Source organism: Eschrichtius robustus, chromosome 11 (assembly GCF_028021215.1).
Source record: "Eschrichtius robustus isolate mEscRob2 chromosome 11, mEscRob2.pri, whole genome shotgun sequence".
Classification (NCBI taxonomy): Eukaryota; Metazoa; Chordata; class Mammalia; order Artiodactyla; family Eschrichtiidae; genus Eschrichtius; species Eschrichtius robustus.
This window is the reverse complement of record NC_090834.1, coordinates 72,562,294-72,584,624: the sequence shown is the minus strand read 5'-3', so window position 1 is coordinate 72,584,624 and position 22,331 is coordinate 72,562,294. Positions and strand designations below refer to the sequence as shown.

At 38.2% G+C, this 22,331-nt stretch overlaps 1 protein-coding gene across 1 annotated transcript; it reads left to right on the top strand.

Moving 5' to 3' along the window:
• Nucleotides 1-17,146: 17,146 nt before the first annotated feature.
• Nucleotides 17,147-20,298, top strand: LOC137771741 (calcitonin receptor-stimulating peptide 2-like). The gene is given in 4 exon segments (XM_068555364.1): nt 17,147-17,232; nt 17,995-18,132; nt 20,140-20,189; nt 20,192-20,298. Coding segments are annotated over 4 exon segments (381 nt in total).
• The last annotated feature ends 2,033 nt before the right edge of the window (nt 20,299-22,331 follow it).

Genomic DNA, 22,331 nt, shown 5'->3' with positions numbered 1-22,331 from the left:
ACTTCTTCATGATTCATTCTAAGTTGTATGTTTCTACGAATTTATCCACTTCTTCCAGGTGATCAATTTGTTGGCATATTACTGTTCATAGTAGTCTCTTATAATAGTTTTTTACTTAAAAACTTTAAGAATTTAGTAGATTTACATTTAAAGTGATTATTGATAGGTAAGGGCTTACTATTCCCATTTTGTTAATTATCTTATGGCTCTTTTGTTGATCCTTTGTTCTTGTTTTCCTCTCTGTCTTCCTTTATGATATAATTTTCTGCTTTGATTCCTTTCTCTTTATCTTTTGTGTATCTCCAAAAGTTTTTGAATTACATAATAGTTTCCAAGATATAAATAAATATCTTATAATAGTGTATTTTAAGCTGATAACAACTTAATTTGATCTCATACAAAAGCTATACACTTTTATTCCCCTTCCACATTTTTTATTTTTGATGTCACAATTTATATCTTCTTCTATTGCATATCAATTAACAAATTATTGTAGCTATATTTATTTTTAATACTTTTGTCTTTTAACCTTTATCCTAGAGTTACAAGCAATTTACATACCACCATTAGAGTATTAAAGGATTCTGAATTTAACCATATATTTACCTTTACTGGTGGGTTTTATACTTCATATGTTTTCACGTTACAAATTAGTGTCCTTTCATTTTAGCTGGAAGAACTCCATTTAGCATTTCTTGTAAGGCCAATCTACAGGTGATGAATTTCTACAGTTGTGTTTGTCTGGGAATATCTTTATTTCTCCTTCAATTCTAAACGACAACTTTGCCAGGTAAAGTATTCTTAGTTGGCAGGTTTTTTCTTTCAGCACTTTAAATATATCATCCCACTCCCTTCTGGCCTATAACGTTTCTGCCGAGAAATCTACTGATAGTCTTTTGGGTGTTCCCTTATATGTAACACATCACTCTTCTCTTGCTACTTTCTTAACTTTTGGCAATTTGATTATAATGTGTCTCAGGGTGGCTGGGGAAGTGCCCAGAAGCTCTTTCAGGCTCCAGTGAGGATCCCAGTCAGCTCCCACATGCAGATTGATTAGAAGCCCAACTTTCAGGCAGCACTTGGGAAAGTATGCAGCCTAATCCCTTCCAGGGAAAAACTGAGAGCTCTGCGTTTTTGCCTGCTCCCTCTGATGAACCTAGTTCGGATAGCCTTGGGAAGTGCTCACACACCCATGTAAAAACCACCTCTTTGTTAAATGTAGTCCTGAGAAACTGGCAAATGCTGAGCCTCACTGGCTCTCAGATATAAAAGTCGGGGCAGTAGATGTGTGGTCCAAAACCTTCACTCTTTAGACAGAAACAGGGATTTGGCGGTTCCCTCCCAATTGTAAAGTGCTGTGCCAGGTATTTGATGAACTTGTAGGTTCCTGGGCCCTGTCCATCAAAGATTCATCCTCTGGTTGGTCTAGAAATCTGCATTATTTTTCAGATGCACCTCCTTCAGGTTATTATACCTTCAGGTTATTCTGAAGCAGGACAACACTTGGAAAAACTTTTTCTCCTTTCCAATCCCATTACCACTACTTAAAATGGAGTCCTTATAATTTTTTGCCTGACTTATAACCAAGTCTCTAAATTTAGATGTTTCACCCCTTTCTAATCTATTTCCAGTCCCTGATCACACATAGTGGGAGGTGTTCACTGTGTAGCCTAAAACACTCCATTGCTCCCCATCACACTGGATAAAGTCCAAACTCTTAACCATGGCATTAAGGCCCTCTGCCGCCTAACCCCTGTTTTCTTTCATCCAAAGACCTTTTCACTGCTCCCTCCCACTTCTTTTATCACCTTTTCTCCACTTCTCACTGCTACCTTAGCCTGTATTGTGCTTCTTATCCTTCAAGGGTGGCCTTTCCGGGCTGAGTTGAGAGCCCCTCCCCTCCATCATCTCACTCCTCTTGTACTTACCTTTTTCAGAGAATCTACTACAGTGTACTATGATGGTTTCCTAGTTCATCAAGTCTTTCCACAAGAATGGCACTTTGAGTCAAAGATCCTGTCTTAAGAGAAATGTTTCTTCTCACAGCAGGCTGCCCACAGAGCCCAGGCTGGATTTCCTAGTGTATATGGAAACCAGCCAGTAGCTATGTCAGCCTGACCCAAGATAGGGACTGCCATTCCTGCCTGGAAATGACAAGAGGTGGAGTTGGGCTCAGAGGCAGTTCTCTAAGCCTGGAGTCTAGCTCTAGAATCCAGCTCTGAGTCTGACTTAAACTTTAATCTGAAGCATGGGTCTTGGTGAGTCATGCTGTGCCCTGGGCATAGGGCTTTTGAAGCCTCTATCCCTGAAGGCCCACTCCTAGAATTTAGACACCAAACTCATGGTCTTCCCTGGGTGTGGCCTTCTTAGGAAGGAGCTTGTAGAATAGAAACTAAGCACACAGTTTTCAATGCAGGTAGGATTGTGTTTGGGGACAAACATACCTAAGGTGGGATTTGACTCCCACCTCAGAAATGTACTAGCTGCCTCACCTCAGACAAATTACTTAACATTCCATAGACTCTATTTCCTTATCTGCTATATGGAGATAAATTTTTAAAAATAATGTCCACATAGATTTGTTCATAGGGTTAAATTATATAATGATTGAAATGGGTTTAACACACAGTGCCAGACATATAGAAAGTGCTCAGTATACAGAGGAGAGGGAAAATTGCTTGGTTTCCTGTTCTGTTCCTGTCCCTAACTTTAGCACCTAGATAAGTCCCTTTGTCTGTGATTCCTTACCTGTACCCTATTTCCCCTACCCAGGGATACAAGGAGTTGCCTCCACACCCCTCTCACTGGAGCTTTAGCTGGCTTCACACCATCTTTTGTAGGCAGGTTTCAACTTGGTTTCTTCACTTGAAAAATGAGAAGGACCAGAATTAACATTCTGAGAGCTTATTTCATGCTAAGACCTTTGCATTTATTATTTTATTTAACAGAAGTACCCTGTGAATTTGGTATAATTACGTCTGTTTTTCAGACTAGAAAATTTAAACTAAGTGAGATTATTACAAGTCCACTGTAGCTTAGTACAGTAATTTTAAACAATTTTGCTCACTACCCTCTTTTAGGCGATATCTAAAATGTTTCTCATAAGTTTGAAGAGTTGTAAAATACGTACTACCCAGTATATTGCAAATATCGACATTTTAAGCTACTATATTGTTCTTTTAAATATATCCATTGGAATCTAAATGCCATAGCAATGTATAATGACATCATCAATTTAAAAAATAAAAGAACAGGCTCTTCTTTAACTTTCAGAAAATTTACATTGTTCTTCTTCCCTTGAATTTTATCACAATGCATTATATTTTATGCCCTAGAGTCTCTTATTTGTCCCATTATATTCTTCTCTGAAAAAAGAGATGAATATATTTTTTATTTCCTGTATCTATAATACTCCAAGTATAAAATTTTCTTCTGAAGTAAATTATCACTATAAATATATTAATAGAATCGATTAAACACTAAAAATTTGTTATGTATTTTGTTAAATAATTATGAAATATATAAAGTAAATTTTTACTAGAAATCTTAACAAGATGGTTAGGATATTTTTTTAATCAGTTCCAGTATCTATGGACAAATCTACTTATTACTAAAATGAAAAAAATGCTCAGATGCAATTCGATTCCTATTTTTATAGTTATTTAATAGATGTAAGAACTATGATACCTCATTCATATAAAAAGTGAGAATGGGAGTGGAAGAAATTTTGTCATAGTAATATCTTTGAACTACTTCTGAGTTAAATGCCAGAAAGCACCTAATGATATAAGCTTCAAAAATAATTTTTAGTGATCTATAAGAAAAATCTTGATTAGATCCTTTGTCAATTTTATTGAAAACAAATAATTGGACACCACTTGACTTGCCAAAGATTTTTTAATCCAGTCTTCAGAAATTTACTCTCAATCCCAGCACCAAAAATTCTAAATAATCCTTTCGTCATACCACAAGTTTTTACACTCCAAGAAAATGAACCATAGTAAATAAAAGATAATTCTTTGCTTCCAAAATGATCCTATTTTTCCTCAGATATGCTGGGCTCTTTTATATGAGTCAATTTGAGTAGATGGTATTTTGAAACCCTTTATCCAGGCTTGGAGTCAACTAATCACTTTTCTGTCTGATTGAATCTTGTATTTATTTTTCAAATTCTTTTCAGTTGGCTCTAGATATATCTCTAAAGATACTTTAATGTCTTTTCCTCAAGCATGTAAATTACTCTCATTCTTTATCTCACCACAACTTTTAAGTAGTGGTAATGATAGTGAGTACAAAATAAAAAGTAGTTCTATAGCTACATATAAATGTGCGTATGTTTGTGTGTGTGTGAAAAAAATGAAGTCAGCAATTTGCAGAATTTGTGTGGAGTTTGCTTTTACACTCTTTAGTTAAGTGGCATTGAGGTGATCATTTAGCGCTTGGTAAGAGCTTTAATAAAAAGGGTCCAAGTAGTCATGAAAATCAATATCTTTCTAATGACATTTAGACATTTAATGATGCCCCAAGCAAGCTATATCAGCTGTGTGGTTTGTAAAGCAGTTACTTTTTCTTTAAGATTATTTGAAAGTTTTACTGTAATTATTTTTTATTCACTAGGTAATGAAATATTTACAAGGTTAAAACTCCTAATGCTTTAAACAAACAAACAAACAAAAAACCTTGATGGCACTAATAGACCTTTAAGGGGAGGGGAGAAATTACTTCAAAGCTGTAAGGAGCTTTCTTTTTCAAATTGTGGTCAAAATCACACATTTTAATAAATGCTATAAGGGGAAAGACCAGAGTTCTGGGAGAAAAATAACAGTGGAGTCCTAATTCAGATTGGGGAATAAGAGAAGGCCTCTCTAAGAACCCAGGGATAAATAGGCTTCAGAGAATGATGGAAAGAAATATCTAAACTTCAAACAGGGGGAAAAAAAATTCTCAGATAAAATGAGAGAAATACCAAGGAGAATTCACTCAAAGAAAACAAACAATCCAGAAAATAAGCAAGAACTGTCAAAGAACGCAGTCTGAAAAATAACATAGCATGAGACACAGAAACAAATTACCTACAAATGCTGAGCTTTATAGAACTGCTTAGTAAACATGAATTCAGTAAAATGAGAGCTTAAAGACTAAATAGAAAATGAAGTATCAGAACGGAAAGAAAAACAGAAATTTTAAAGCTAAAGAAATAAAAGGAGATCCAAACAACATTATCTATAAACTAGAAATTGCATGGACAGGACAGATACAGCTAAAACTCAGATGAAGGCAGAAGAAAAACTAAATATAATAATGATGAATGAATAGAAAGAAAAACAGAGAATAAAACAAATGATGTTAAAAAAAAATTGAAGTCAAAGAAAGACTATCTCATATTAAGATATTTAGATGTCCCTTAAATGGTGAACCCAACAAAGAGAAAAAAAAAAAAAAATATATATATATATATATAAAAAATATATATAAAATATATATATATAAAATATATATATATATTCCTCGCAGTAAAAATATATATATATATAAAATATATATATAAAATAAATATATATATAAAATATATATATATATTCCTTGCAGTAAAAAAAAATATGCAAATCAAAATCTGCAGATTAAAACAGTATACCACATACCCCCCCCCCCAAAATTATACAGGGCATCAATGACAGATCCTGATTATTATTGAACTTTAAGGATAAAAACAGAAGTCTTCAGATACGTGAGCAAAAAATAAAAATCAAATAATTTAAAAGTGAGCTGGAGGGACTTCCCTAGTGGCGCAGATGATAAGATTCTGCACTCCCAATACACGGGGCCTGGGTTCGATCCCTGGTCAGGGAACTAGCTCTCACATGCATGTTGCAACTAAGAGTTCACAATGCCACAATTAAGGAGCCCATGAGCTGCAACTAAGGAGCCCACTTGCTGCAACTAAGACCTGGTGCAACCAAATAAATTAATTTTTTTTAAAAAGTGAGCTGGACATCAGACTGACTTCTCACAGTAACATTCAGTGGCAGAAGACAATGGAGAAATGTCTATAAATTAAAAGTGGAAAATGGACGTGACTCACAAAATTAAACCCACATAAGTTGTCTTTCAAGTAAAAAGGTTAAGAGATATTTTCAAACATGAAACTCTCTGGACACAGAGCACCCATGAGCCCCTCAACAAAAAGCACTTCAGACTGATAAAATGAGCTAAGCAAAAGCTGATTCAAAATTAAGAACCCAAAGAGGTAAAATGACAAGTGATAACCACCATATGAACATAGAACTAAAACTAAGCCACTAGGAAAAAATTATTTCAGAAGACAACAAAAATACCATGGTTTGTGCTTATAACCATGAGGGAGTAAATGGTTTGGGACTTACTTTTCAATCATAAACAATTAAAAACCTGGCCAATATATATAAAATAAATGATTTTGGACATTGGACAACAACCAGTGAAGGGTTATGATCCCTGAAAGAAAAGATTAAAATGATATGTGCCATGCAATAGCTCCAGCTTTCAGAAAGTAGACAATTTCTGGCCCATGAGTGCAGGAAGGGGGAACTCAAAGTCTGAATAGTCTTCTCTGAGTTGAGGAGACAGATATTAGAGTTCAGGGTGGTTAAGGCAATTAGAACTTGCAGAGTAGAATATTACAGAGAAGGGGGTAGTAGAATATTCAGAAGAAGTCTCAGATATCTGAATATGGATATCTGTCAGCCTTTGACTTAATACTAATCGGTCCATGCACAGCATAAAATTCAACAAGACTGCATGAAGGACGATGTGTGGAGAAAAAACAATTACCACAGAGTGAAAGCCAAAAGCCCATAGTTTATACAGGGCCAGGACTATTCAAGTTCCTTCCCACCGGAGCAGAAAGACTTTGTTAAATACACATGGCATTTACTTGTGATCCTAGAAGAGTCACATTTGGGGCTAAACTGGTACTGTAGGAATATCTACTCTAGTCACATCCTTAAAAAGCTTTAAAATAAGCCTAGAAAATATCAAACTAAATCATGAGTAATTTAATTGCTTACTAGAATAAAATCCACACCTTTAAAGAAACACAGCAAATCCAGCACTTAACAATGAAATATTTACAATGTCCAGCATCCAACTAAAATGGCTAGACATGCAAAGACAGAGAAAAATGTGACCAAGGAAAAAATTAATTTTATAGAGACATATGCATAAATGATAAAATTGATGGAATTAGTAACAGTAATGATAAGATAACTTTTATAAATATGTTCAATATGCTTGAGAACTTATATAAAAATGTGACCATAATGAGGGGAGAAATGGAAGAATTAAAAAATAAAACCAAATGCAACCGCTAGGGAAGAAAAATAAAATACATGAAGTGAAAATTACACTGAATGAAATAAACCATAAATTAGACATAAAAGATAAAGAAGGTTAGTGAACTAGGAGACAAAGCAATAGAAAATATCCAAAATGAAGCACTCAGGGGAAAAAAATAAAAATAAATAGGAGAGTCTAAGTAATCTGTGAAAAAGTATCCAGTGGTCTAACACACATGTAATTGGGGTCTTAGAAAGAGATGAAAAGGAGAAGAGAAAAAAAATTCTTGAAGGGATAATAGTAGAGTTTAAAATACACAAAACTAAAACATGATAATATTGAAAGAAAAATAAATCTAAAATTATAGTTGTAGATTCCAAAACTCTTCTCTCAGTAATTAATATAAAAAGTACAGAAATCAATAGGAATATAGAAGAACTGAATGACACTATCAAAGAACTTGAACTACTGGACATTTCTAGAAAACTACCCATCAGTAGCAGACTGTATGTCGTTTTTAAGTGCTCATGGAGCATTTATCAATACAGAACAGATGCTAGGCCATTAGCTAAGTCTCAATACATTTTAAAAGACTGAAGTCAAAAGGGAATTAAATTAGAAATTACTAACTAAAAAAATCTCAAACTACCCAAATATTGGGGGATTAAATTTTATAATTCATATGAACCCATAGCTCAAAGAATAAATCATAGGGAAAACAAGAAAATATTCTGAACTAAATCATAATTAAAATGCAGCACATAAAAGTTAAAGGATTCATGTAAAGCACTTCGAGAGGTAAACAATTTGTTTCCATATTCAAATAATTAACAACTGGGAATTGAAATTTACAATAACATCAACAAATGTAAAACACTTACAGACAAACTTTTAGTGAAAACTACAAAACACTCCTGAGAAGGTCTAAAGAAGCCCCAAATAAATGGAGAGATGTATCGAGTTCATGGATTGGAATAGTCAATATCACTAAGATTTCAATTCTCCCCAAGTTGATCTATAAATTCAGTGCTATGCCAATCAAACTACCAATAGAATTTTTTTCAAAATTGACAATTTAAATGGAACTGTAAAGGAGCTAGAATAGCCAAAACCATTTTGAAGAAGATTCAGTTGGGAAGACTTACACTACCTGATTTCAAGACTTAATATAAAGCTACAGTAATTATAACAGTGTGGTGATGTAGTGAAGATAATCATATAGAACAAAACAACCAAATAGATAATCCAGAAATAGACACACATACGTGGTCAACTGATTTTTGACAAAAGTTCCGGGCAATTCAATGGGAAAGTGATAATCTTTTCAACAAATGGTGCTGGAACAACTGGCCAACCATATGGTAAAAACAGAAATCTTGATCTCAAAGATACCCAAATATTAACTTGAAGTAAGCCATAGACCTAAACATAAAAACTAAAACAATAAAATTTAAAGAAAACATAGGAGAAAATCTTTCAAGCTTGGAGTAGTTGAAGATTTCTTTAGATAAGGTACAAAAAGCATGAAACATTGGACTTTATAAAAACTAAAATCTACTTTTTGAAAGGCAGCGTTAAAAAATAGCCATAGGCTGGCAGAAAATATTCATGATACATATATCTGACAAAGGACTAGTATCCAACATATATAGACACATAAAGAACTCTTACAATTCAACGTTAGAAGACAAAATCTCAATTAAAAAAATAGGCAAAAGATTTGAAAAAACACTTTACAAAAGAAGCTATGCAAATGGCCAATAAGCACATCAGAAGTAGCTAATGTCATTAGTCATAAGGAAAATGCAAATTAAAACCACAATCAGATACAAATACAAAATCAGGAGAATGGCTAAAATTTTAAAAAGTGAACAATGCCAAGTGTTTGTGAGGATGTGGAGAAAGTAAAATCCTTGTACATAGTTGGTGGGAATGTAAAATGTTATAATAATGAAATAATGGAAAATGGTTTAGCACCTTCTTATAAAACTAAACATATGCTTCCCATATGACCTAGCAACTACACTCTAAGTATTTATCCAAGAAAAATTAAAACATATTTTTACATCCAAAAAAATATATACAAGAATGTTTACAGGAGTTTTTTTTTTTAATGACAGACAAAAAATGCAAACAGTTAAATGACTATCAGTAAGTGAATGGATAAACACAATATGGCATATTCATACAATGAACTACACTCAGCAATAAAAAGAAACAAACTACTGATACACATAACATGGATAAGTTCCCAAAAGAAGCCAGATAAAGGAGTAGATACTGTATGGTTCCATTTATTGGAGACTCTAGAAAACTAATCTAATCTATGACAGATAGTAAATCACTGGTTGTAGGGTGTAGGAGAGAGGGACTGGCTGGGAAAGGGAAGAAAGAACTTTGGGGGTGATGGAAATGTTTTATATCTTGAATATGGTGGTGATGATACGGGTGTATACATTTGTCAAAACTCATCAAATTATATTTTTAAAATGAGTGCATTTGATTATATGTGAGTTAGACCTTAATAAAATTGAGGGAAAAATGGCAAAGGGATATATAACATCTTATTCTCAATAAAATTTCTCCTAAAATAATGTGGCACATTTTATGCAAGGCTTTGCTTTAAATATGCATATTTCAAACTTTCTGTTAATTAAATTTTGTTTTCCTACTGGAAAGGAACACACAGTAAAAACAAAAAATGGAAAATATAGTTTCAAACTTTTAGGACAGTGACAATACTCTGTATGATATAGTGGCAAATATGTGTCATTGTATTTTTGTCCAAACCCATAGAATGTAATAACACCAAGAGTGAACCCTAAGGTAAACTATGGACTTTGGGTGATTATGATATATCAATGTAGGTTCATTCTTGGTTAAAAAGAAAAAAAGGTACCTTTCTGGTGAGTGATGTTAACAATGGGGGAGGCTAGTGTGTGTGGGGGCAGAAGGCTTATGAGAAATCTTTGTACCTTCCTCTCAGCTTTTTTGTAAACCTAAAACTGCTCTAAAAATTAAATATTCTAAAAAAATTAATAGAACTCTTTACCTAAGAAAAGGTACGTTTTACATTTTACTCTATGTAAATTATAACTCAGTAAAAGAAATTAGTGGGGAAAAAAGTATAGCTTCAATTCATAATAATTTATGATCACTTTGTTAAATAAATATTTATCTGCAATTCAGCAATTTCTTCAGCTTATTTTTTCTATTCAATTCAAGTATGATAAATATAATACATTTAAAAGGCATGTACGGTATGATTCTAGTTTATAAAACTGTTTTAATGTATCTACTTGCCTACCACCTACGTATCCATAGTTTTGTCTGATTATGGGTATAAAGTTGTGTTTGGAATTATTTTTACCAAATGCTAAACCTTGTTATTTCTGGCCATTTTGAGTAAATTGGTGCTTGCTTTGTATTCTATGTTACTTAAATTTTTTTCTTAATATACAAAGAGCTCATACAGCTCAACATCAAAAAAACTAACAACCCAATCAAAAAATGGGCAGAAGACCTAAATAGACATTCCTCCAAAGAAGACATACAGATGGCCAAGAGGCACATGAAAAGATGCACAACATCACTAATTATTAGAGAAATGCAAATCAAAACTACAATGAAGGGCTTCCCTGGTGGCGCAGTGGTTGAGAATCTGCCTGCTAATGCAGGGGACAGGAGTTCGAGCCCTGGTCTGGGAAGATCCCACATGCCACGGAGCAGCTGCGCCCGTGAGCCACAACTGCTGAGCCTGCGCATCTGGAGCCTGTGCCCCGCAACGGGAGGGGCCGCGATAGTGAAAGGCCCGCGCACCGCGATGAAGAGCGGTCCCCGCACCGCGATGAAGAGTGGCCCCCGCTTGCCGCAACTAGAGAAAGCCCTCGCACGAACCGAGGACCCAACACAGCCAAAAAAATAAATAAAAATAAATAAAGTAGCTATAAAAAAAAAACAAACAAAAAACTACAATGAAGTATCACTTCACACCGGTCAGAATGGCCATCATCAAAAATTCTACGAATAATAAATGCTGGAGACGGTGTGGAGAAAAGGAAACCCTCCAATACTGTTGATGGGAATGTAAATTGGCACAGCCACTATGGAAAACAGTATGGAGGTTCCTTAAAAAATTAAAAATAGAGTTACCATATGAGCCAGCAATCTCACTCCTGGGCATATATCCGGAAAAGACAAAAACTCTAACTTGAAAAGATGCATGCACCCCAGTGTTCACAGAAGCACTATTTACAATAGCCAAGACATGGAAGCAACCTAAGCGTCCATCAACAAATGAATGGATAAGGAAGAAGTGGCATATATATATATATATATATATATATATATATATATATATACACATACATATACATACAATGGAATATTACTCAGCCATAAAAAATAGTGAACTAATGCCATTTGCAGCAACATGGATGGACCTAGAGATTATCATACTAAGTGAAGTCAGGCAGAGAAAGACAAACATCATAGAATATCACATATACGTGGATTCTAAAAAAATGATACAAATGAACTTATTTCCAAAACAGAAAGAGACTCACAGACATAGAAAACAAACTTATGGTTACCAAAGAGGAAAGGTGGGGAGGAGAGATAAATTAGGAATTTGGGATTAACATATACATGCTACTATATATAAAATAGATAAATAACAAGAACCTATTGCATAGCACAGGGAACTATATTCAATATCTTGTAATAACCTATAATGGAAAGAATCTGAAAAAGAATATATATGTATATGAATATATTATAAAAAGAAAAAGAATATATATGTATGTGAATATATTATATATACATATATGTAAGAATATATATATTATATATATCTGAATCACTTTGCTGTACACCCGAAACTCAGACAACATTGTAAATCAACTATACATCAATTAAAAAAAAAGAATAACCTAAAAAAAAAACAATAGAGGTTAGCCACCTCAGGTCCTGGCTCCTAAAATGGATGAGGATGATCTTATCTGCCCCTCCTCCCCCCACAAATCCAAGGGATTAGCGGCTTAGTGTGGAAAAACTACAGGTGGGTCTTTAGGCTCTCTTTCAACAAAGATTCCGCAGGGGCCTGGATCTTACAGAACTACCCAGGCTTCATGAAAACAGTTCATCAATACTGGATTCACCCTGTTCTCAGTTAAGTGACAATCCTGAATTCTAGCCAGCTGCCCTACGAAGACACAGTATCCTCTGGGGAAGACGAAAATTAAGGCTTAATGTAATAATGGGCTCAGTTGCTCGGGGCCTCTTAACAATACTTCTAAACACCCCTCCCTCCCTTTCCCAATCCTTTTAAGGAACATAAGCATGGATAAAAAAAAAAAAAAAGAAAGAAAGTTAAACTTAAAGGAAAGGTATGTTAAAACTAGAACTTGCTGTTATGTAGAATGGGAGCTTAAGCCATTTTTATTTGAATATTAAATAAAAGAATGACCCCAACAGGCCTGGGGACTTTGAAACATTTGGGTTACATTTTAAAAAACAAAAAACAAAAACTCTTTATTTAAAAAAAAAAAAAAAAAAACAGAACTTGTGATTGACCAGAAAGGTAAAGATATACGACCATATTTAAATAATTCTACCTAATCACACCTACAATGTTTGATGGTTCCGGAGGGCAAAATGACGTGCCAGGAATATCATTACATCTTCCTCCAACGCACAGATATTAGAATAGAAAAGAAAACAGATGAAATCTCTATCATTTTCTTGATTTCTTTTTTTACTTATTTTTATAAATAATACCTCACCAGTAAGTTAATCTTCATAAGAAATGCCTCTAAATCTCTCCTGCCTGGGCTTCTCAATATTTTTCTTTAATGGACAGGAAATTAAATACCTTATTCTCAGTCACTTCCATGTCCTCAGTCATCAGAACATGGAAGTCCCCATTTCACAGTACAGAGATATTGCCTGACCTCTGTTTATGTTAAGGCATAAGCAGCCAGAAACTTCTGATACATCTGATTTGGTGTCTGGGAAAGGAAAAAGAGTAGAAAAAAAATATTCTAATATGGGCATTAAATGATACTCATTACCAGCACTGATGAATTATTTATCCTGAAGCCCTATAATCCCCTGGGGGCAAGTCCATGTACATCATATCTCATCATTGTGCCCAGCACACAGTTGTGCTCGCTAAATCTAATTTGATTGAGTGAATAAATACATTTCTCCCATTAAATATGGAGATTGTAGAATTGTCATTCCTGTGATTTACCCACTTTCATTTAGGACATATGTTATATCCCTACAGTGCTAAAACATCCAAGTAAAAAGAGCAAAAACTTGACTATTTTAATTGAGAATCAAAAAAGGTCTAGAATCTGTACTGTCCAAAACAGTACCCACTAGCTATGTGGCAATTTACATTTAAATTCAATAACATTTAAAAATCAGTTGCCCAGTTGCCCTAACCAATATCAAGTGTTCAATAACTACATGTGGCTAGTGGCTATGGCATCAGACAGCACAAGTACAGAATATTTACATCATTACAGAAAATTCAGAGTTTTGTTGGACAGAAAATTCTAGATGATTGCCTAAAATTTTTTGATTTCATTTTTATGTTCCATGCTTTTATAAATATATTAGGAGTTCAAGACCTTTTCTAAGTATGTGGTAGAGTTCCTTAAGGGAAGTGATTTGGGAAGTAAAGATTTTCTGTAACTTGGGCTTATGAAAATGACTCCAAGATTGAAGAGAGCTTGTTAATACACACTGAAGTAGATCTAGTATTCCCTGAGGGCAGAATCCTTTTCTTGTTCATTTTTCTATTTCCAGCAGCTAAGAAATTGCACTTAGTAAAGGATGAATAATGATAAATATGTACGTATCCTAATAAATTACACATTCTCATTCAAACACTTCACATACCTCTCATATTTGACACATTTATTTCAGATATCAGAGGTGTAGTAGATTCTGTTGCCTGGAGGATAAAGGGCTTGCCTATCAGCAGCTTTATCTTTTTATGGGATCTGTCTTCCTTCTTTTCACCTCCAGTGCAGTCTATTTCTCCTGTCTTCTATAGTACTAGGTCTCATCTAATGATGATACCATCACAGAGTTTACACTGACTGACCACATACCCTAGACTAATGACATATATATTAGGCAACAATAAGATTTATTGTTGCCTATGGTCTGAAATCTTTGTGTCCATACACAATACCCAATGTGATGATATTAGTAGGTGGGGCCTTTGGGAGATACTTAAGCCATGAGATTGGAGCCCTCATAAATGGAATTAGTGCTTTTTAAAGAGGCTCCAGAGAGATCCCTATCCTCTTCCACCATGTGAGGAAACAGCAACAAGACAACCATATATTTAACCAGGAAGCGATCTTGGACTTCCAGAATCCAGGAATGTGAGAAATAAATTTCTGTTGATTATTAGCTAACCAGTCTGTGGTATTTTGTTACAGAAGCCCAAATGGACTAAGACACTGTCCATACACATATCCTTCTGAGAGTGAAAGGGGGTGGTATTAATAGCTCCACTGGGACACTAAGCGTGAGCCAAGGTCACCCAACTGGTTTTGCTCTTATCTTCCAGTAGTTCTATGATGCTGTAAACTGAATGCTTGTATTCCCCCAACATTCATATGTTGAAACCCATTCCCCAATGTGTTAGTATTTGGAGGTAGAGCCTTTGGAAGGTGATTAGTTCGTGAGGGTGGAGCTCTCATGAATGGGATTAGTGCCCTTATAAAAGAGACCTTAGAGAGCTCCTTTGCCCCTCTGCCATTCGAGAAGACAGACATCTATGTATGAATCAGCAAGTGGGCTCTCACCAGACACCAAATCTGCCAGTACCTTGATCTTGGATTTCCCAGCCTCCAAAATGGTAAGAAATAAATTTTTGTTGTTTAAAAGCCACCCAGTCCATGGTAGTCTGTTACAGCAGCCTGAACAGACAAAGACATAAGTGTATCTTTGTCTTTAATTTTTTTACCACTAGATGTCAACTTTTCCTGGAATTCTAGACCACGGTTTCAATAAGATTCAGACATCCTCAGCAACACATTCCTACACATATACCCAGATTTGTGAACATTCATCATGCTCATTGAGCTCATATTATTTACGCTCATTGATTAACATAATCCATGATTTACAATTGTTTTGGCAAGAATTACAAAGGTTAATTTATAAAAGGTCTATATAATAGCCCCAAATAAGGATTTCTTCACTGCCCCTCAAGCTGCCTGACGTTCCAAGATAAGGCCTTTGGTCAGGATGTTGTCAAAATGACAAGTAACAGCCTAGGGTCAGGCCATTAGAAAGTTCCTATGAGAACACCATTCCGATTGGACCTTACGTGAAGAAGGAGGCAGCAGAAGGAGGGAGAAGATCCAAAAAGGATGATCCTGAGGTCATCCTTGCCTGAAATCCACATCAGTAAACTCTAATCTAACCATAATATCGATCAGGAGAGGATCCTTGGTCAGATCATTTTTTTAATTTCAGAAAAGATTGATTTCCATTCTGTAAATACCTCCAGTTCACTTAAATTAAGGACCATTCCTTCTTTGGCATTCTTCCCCTGGCTACATTAGCAAAGGGGAACTTGATCCATGACTCAAGCAGTCTAACAGCACTGATGAGATGCCTCCTCCCCCATCCTCACCTCCCCTTGGGGGACAGTAAGGAGGTGGTCTCAAGAATCACTAGAAGTCTCTCAGAACATAAAGCTTTCCTTGTAATCATTTATTATGTTCTCTCAGTGCTCAGAAAAGAGAAACAGCTCCCTACATTTGCTTTTAGAGTGATAGAAAACAATCGATAATGTTTGTCTATGGATTTGATCACAACGAGGATGTTTTGTGAAAGATGAAGTGAAAGATTTCACTGTTTCATGGCAAGGATCCCATCTTCAGTATGCAGGGTGGAATGGGTGTCTGGAGGAATGTGAATACATGGTCTCAGTCCGAGGACTCTCTGCTCCACTCTCTCCGCACTGGGGCGGGCTCCAGTCTCGCTGTCTCCTGCGGCACACTTGCTTAGGTCAATTTCGGGATGCTGGAGCTCCCCAGGCACCACCCACAGAGCAGGACGCAGCAATGGCTTTGTGCGGACAGTGCGCTCACGGATCACATCCCTCGCTTAATGGTCCGTGGGAAATGGGTTCGGAACCTGGGCCAGCGCAACCGGATGGCAAATAGGTGCAGTGACTGAGGGGCAGGTAACCGTTAAACGCAAGCCCCAGTGGCAGGTTCTGGGAGCTTTTTTCCCCCATTTAAGTCCTGGGTTCCAAATTAAGACTCTGCCAGCTTGCTTCTCACAGGGTACTCTTTGCCAAAGTGTGAAGCAGCTGAGCAGTAGAATTTGGTTCTTCAGTTTCTCAGGGATTCCAACCGCAGAGATATGTCCTCCCTACCCACCTCCCCCAACCAGGTATGAGCAAAAGCCCCACACCAGGAGGACAGCTCTGGGTTGTACAATGGGAAACGCTGTGGTGACAGGTACTCGGAGTCTGCCCTCCAGGAGTCCTGGCCAACAGGTTGTATGTGAGAATGTGTGGAGTGACGGGGAGGGGGCTACAGACTGAGACCTCCTCACCCAGTTGTCCCACTAGGTTTCTTTGCTAAGCCAAGCATGCTACAGGCTTACTGGATCTTCCAGCAGTCCACTTTGGTGAGAAGGAAACGATGGTGAAGGGAAGTGACATGTCCAGCCTGAAGTCAGGACACCAGGGAGTTAGAGTCAGAGACAGGAGCAGAGCCTGGGTCTGTGGGCTCACAGAACTTGAACTGCTGCAGGTGGTGATGTCATTTTTCCCTTGCAGAGAGGTGCCATGGGCTTCTGGAAGTTCCCCCCGTTCCTGGTCCTCAGCATTCTGGTCCTGAACCAGGCAGGCATGCTCCAGGCAGCGCCATTCAGGTGAGACAGCCCTGCCAGGAGCACTCTCACCTCCCATGGCCCCTGGAATCATACAATTCTGTGTTCTCAGTTGTGCTTGTGCTGAATCTTTAGCAACTGGCTCCTGGTGGGTGGAGGTGGGGGGATGGGTGGTGGTAATGTACAAATGCACACTTATATATAAGTTTATCATAAAAAGATGTGTAGCACACAGTTTACAAATAGACATAAGATATACAGTACTAGTTATTATAAATTTCATATAACTCATTGAACCTCACAACATACTTTTGTTGCTTTTTATCAAACACTTTTATCTTTAGCAAAGCTATTTACTAACTTAACCATAATTTGAGAAATGGATTTCATCCTAGTCTGCTAACTACTTGGCCAATAAATTTGTTATTAAATCTGATATGTGATCTATTCATCTAATTTCTCATCCTCATTCAAATTATATTTATTAAACTGAAACCATTTTCAGATTCAAATTATCATTATCATTTAATTTTTAATAATGGCTGCATTTAACACTAAGCTCAAAAAATTCCTGAAAATCTAACCGTCAGTTGCCAGCAAACCATTTCTTTGAGGTCACACCAGAGCCTAACTCCAGGTGAAGCAGCATTTTTGGATAGACAATGGCCTCATTTCTTCCGTTGGCAGTTGGGGCAGCCACATCCTCAGGGGAAGATGCAGAAACCAGGAAACCTGGCTGCTTATCCTGGGGATGGGGGTAGGCAGGGACTCAGAGCCAGGATTGGGCTTGCTTCCCTTCCCTAGGTGGGCCTTGGAGAATGGCTTTGATCCTGCTACACTCACCAGTAAGGAAATGTGCCTCCTACTGGCTGCAATGATGAATGATTATGTGCAGATGAAGGCCCATGAGCTGAAGCAAGAGACAGGAGGGCTTCAGGTAAGGCTCTGCCCTCTGCTCAGCACTTACCCTCTCCCCTGGCTTACCAGGAAGATGTATCCTGACAGGTAGGAGAGAACATAGCTGGACAGGCAGCCAGCAAGCAGTCACTGTTCACCTTGGCCTGGGGCCCAGCTCTTCTACAGGCTCCACTGAAGACAGAGGTCATGTGAAGGAACTATGGTTGCACCACATGTACAAAGATCCCTTTCTAAAAGCAGTGGGGGAAGCTGTGGACTCCCTCATTCCGGAAATTGTCTGGCAGTACTGACGATACCTCCCAGCACTGGCGGAGTTTAGCCTCGTAAAGTAAAGCCAGGAAATGAATCCCATGTATCTCAGGGGATTTTAGAAATCTAGCCCCTCCTTGTTAACCTGCACATGATATTCTTTCACACCTGCAAGGCATCTTCATTGCACATTTGCAAGGTGAAGCCAGAGCCCTTACAAAGGATGTTGTCAGGTAGCACAGTGTCTGAGGTAGGTCCAGGGCCTTTAGATGTGTAGAATCTGTGGAGATGTGCATGTTCTCACTGGACCAGAAACCCTTCCCCAGCCCCACCCCCCTGTGCACCCTGAGCTTGGAGCTCACACCAGCTCCTGACCTGGCCGTACCTGTTCAGAGGCATGTGCTGCACCTGTATCTGCCCTAAGAACCTCTCTGCAGAGCAAGAAGGACTGAGCAGCATGTGGAATGCCAGAAAAGGTCACCCCTTCCCCCCGCAGCCCTTCCCCACACTGCCCTGGCTCAGTGAACCTCTGTGTTCTCCTAATGGAGGATGCGTGAGCTGCCCCCATTCCTGCCCCTCTGCTTTTGCTCCAGGTGCCCTCTCCCTATTCTAACCTTCTGCATGACTGCCTGCAGGGGCAGCCCTGGTGCATGGTATTGTCTAGCCTGACTTTTCCCTGTAGCCTAGACAGCTCCAGGACTAAGCAGTGCAATAATCTGAGTACCTGTGTCCTGGGCACACACACATAGGACCTCAACAAGTTTTACACATTCCCCTTAACTAAAACTGGGGTCAGAATGCCTGGCAAGAAATGGGTCATGGCCAGAGTATTGGAGAAAGACCATGACCCCTCATGTTGGCATGCCTCAAGGTGCCTACTCAACCCCTTCCTCTCCTTTCTAATTCCTTTGTTCCTATAACTTGATGCATGTGGTCTTCTCTGGTTGCTCTTTGGGCTAGTATCAGTGGCATTCTTTGTGGCAGTGGATGCCTGGAACATCAGATGGGAGGAGGGAGAGCAGGCCAGAGAGAATCATTCAGGAAGAGATCAGGAGAGAGAGGGCAGCCCTGTGAGTACCTGTAGATTTCATAGCAGAGCTTCTCAGTCCTGCTTCTGAACATGCCTTTCATTGGGGGAATAATAGTATATTTCTAAAAACACCTGAGCTGTGGTGGTTGTTGCTCTGGCCACATCCCATACTTCACGGATACAGGGACCTGTCTGGCAAGTAGCTTTAGCCCCGGGTAGCTGGAGTCAGGGCATAGTGGGTGGTCCCTGTAAACAACCTCAGGTAGCAAAAACAGGAGCACTAAGAACCTCTGAGACTTGATGCTGCAAACTCGCTTCCTCTTCCAGGAGGACAGGGGAATTTTCCTTTTCCTAAGGAGTACTCAGTACCTTGTGAATGGGATGCATCTTCTAGACAATCTTTAAGAATGAGGTTGGGTGTGGCACCATAATCTCTCTAGTCACCTAAGCCTTGGTTAAGCTTTCGTTTACTTGTACAGAAAAGATTGGCTGCTATAGTTCTGTGTTCCATGGCTTGTTGCCCAGAGCACGTTTGGGTTTTCTGACACCCTTGGAAACGTCTATGGGGAGTGACTGTGGCATTTTCCCTAATGCCCTATGATTGTCTGTGGTAATTTTGTGTTTAGGAAAAATATTTAAAGTTCATTGGTGCCTCTCAGAGCAGTAATTTTACCATGTTGGTCCCATGGGGTAGCACCTGCCCTCAGCCTCTCACTGACAGGCCTTTTCTTTTTCTCTATCCTGCAAATCAGCATCACTGCCCAGAAGAGATCCTGTAACACTGCCACCTATGTGACCCATAAGATGCAGGCTGGCTGAGCAGATCTGGGAGCGTGGTTAAGAACAACTTCATGCCCGCCAATGTGGGCTCCAAAGCCTTTGGCCGGCGCCGCAGTGACCTTCAGGCCTGAGCAGTGAAATGACTCCAGGAAGAAGACAACTGCCCTAGTACCTCAGATGGCAGGGCAGATGGCTGGGTATTGCAGGAGTGCAGGCCACAGTCTGACCCTCCCTGGTCCTGTATTGCAAAAAAATCCACAGTGAAGGCGCCAACCCAGTGTCTGGAGAAAGAACAGAGTCCCAATAGCTAAAACACCTAGAATTTGGGTTCATTTCTGTTTTTTTTCAATGTCTCCAAGTGACTCTGAGATCATCTGCCAGGAAATATAGATCCTATTCATTTAAAACACTGTTCCCTACAGTTATAATTGTGATTATTCTAGTTTTTTAGTTAGAAAGGCAAAGACCCTACCCTTTGGAAGTATTCTCTACAATGTCATGTACATCTGGATTCAGAGCATAGACTTGGGTTCAAATACTGTGTTTGTCCTCTACTAACTATGTGACCATGGACCAGACCCTCTCTGAGCCTGTTTCCCCATATAACTTGAAAGCAACAATAAGTACCTACCTGTATCGTTAATATAAAAAGTAATTGAGATAATACATGACAAGAGCCTCACTGTTAATAAGTAATAATATTCTAGTTCTTACTTTTTTTTTTCTCCTAGGTCACCAAAGAGCTGAACTCCATTTCTTTTAATTTGCAATGAAAGCAACTTATTGAAAAGAAATAGCATGGAAGACACACATATATGCATGCCTCTTGATATTGAAAACACTCCTTTTTGCTTGAAATAAACTAAAGATAAATGCAGAATAAAATCATTGTAATTACCCAATGTGCATCTTTTTTATAGTTGATTCTGTATTCTATAAATATGACGCGTGTCTCACTGGCTTATCTGGTAGCAAATCTGGGCCCTGTCAGCCAACCTGTTGGCTGCTCTGCTAAACCTCAGGGGCACATGAAATTGCTGCCTTGTGGGTGCCTGGGGATGCCTAGTAATGCTGAGCCTCAATGGAACTCTCTCTTTAAAGAAATGTTCTCATTTGTGCACTTCGTCAAGATACAAAATATATTTTCGATATAGTTAAAAGGAGTCCCTGCTGCTATTTATGCTGTTTTTCCCATGAGAACCTCAGGGACCTGTGACACTTTGTTGGCCAGGCTGGCTCAAATGAGGCAATGATGCCATGTTTGGGGTGGGTCCTCAGTATCCTGTATCCTCAGTGTCTAGTGAAACACCTTTACTGGAATTAGAACCCTGTGCATCTCAAAGAGACATTCACATTTATTTTCAGAGAGTGCCCTGGTCCCCAGCCCCAGAAGTTATCTGTTCTCTTCTCCTTGACTCAGGTTTGCCCTTACCCATCCCTGCCTTTCCTCCCAACAGCACCCCTTCATACACCCCCATAGCCTGCAAAGCCCTTTAGAACAACGGCTCACAGTTTGAAAGGGGATCACACACTGGCAGACCTAGAAAGATCATCAGATGCCATCTAATCCAACTTTTTACTCTCTGATGTGCAGAGAAGAAAAGTGCATTGCTCAGGTCCTGCAATAAGTTTAACAGAGACATTCTTATATTTAACAAATAATCATTGAGTGTCTGCTATATGCTTGACCCTATTTGAGCTCCAGGACTAGAGCAATGAACAGAACAGACAAAACCCCCTGCATTCATGGAGCTTATATTCTAACTGGGGGAGATTGAGGTGATACATGCTGTAGAATCGGAGATGTTCGGTATTAGAAGGAATCTGGGATGTCATAGGGTCTAAAGGCTTATTAAATACAGAAATTTCCCAGCGTTAACATCCCTGGCATTTGCTGGAAATGCCGGTGACAAACTGCTGACTGTAACTTCCAAGGTGACTCGGCAGCAAGTTTCACTGGTGGGCAGTCAGTTAAGAGGGGTTTTTTAATTAGAAAAGTCATCTCCAACTACCTACTGATTCTAGTTATTTCCTCAGAAACACATAGAACTATAACCCTCGCTCCCATTCATTCTTTACTCATTACAGTAGTACATAAAGCAGATCAGACCATGTCTCCCGTAAGTACAGAATACTCCATTGAGTCCCCATCTCACAGAGTAAT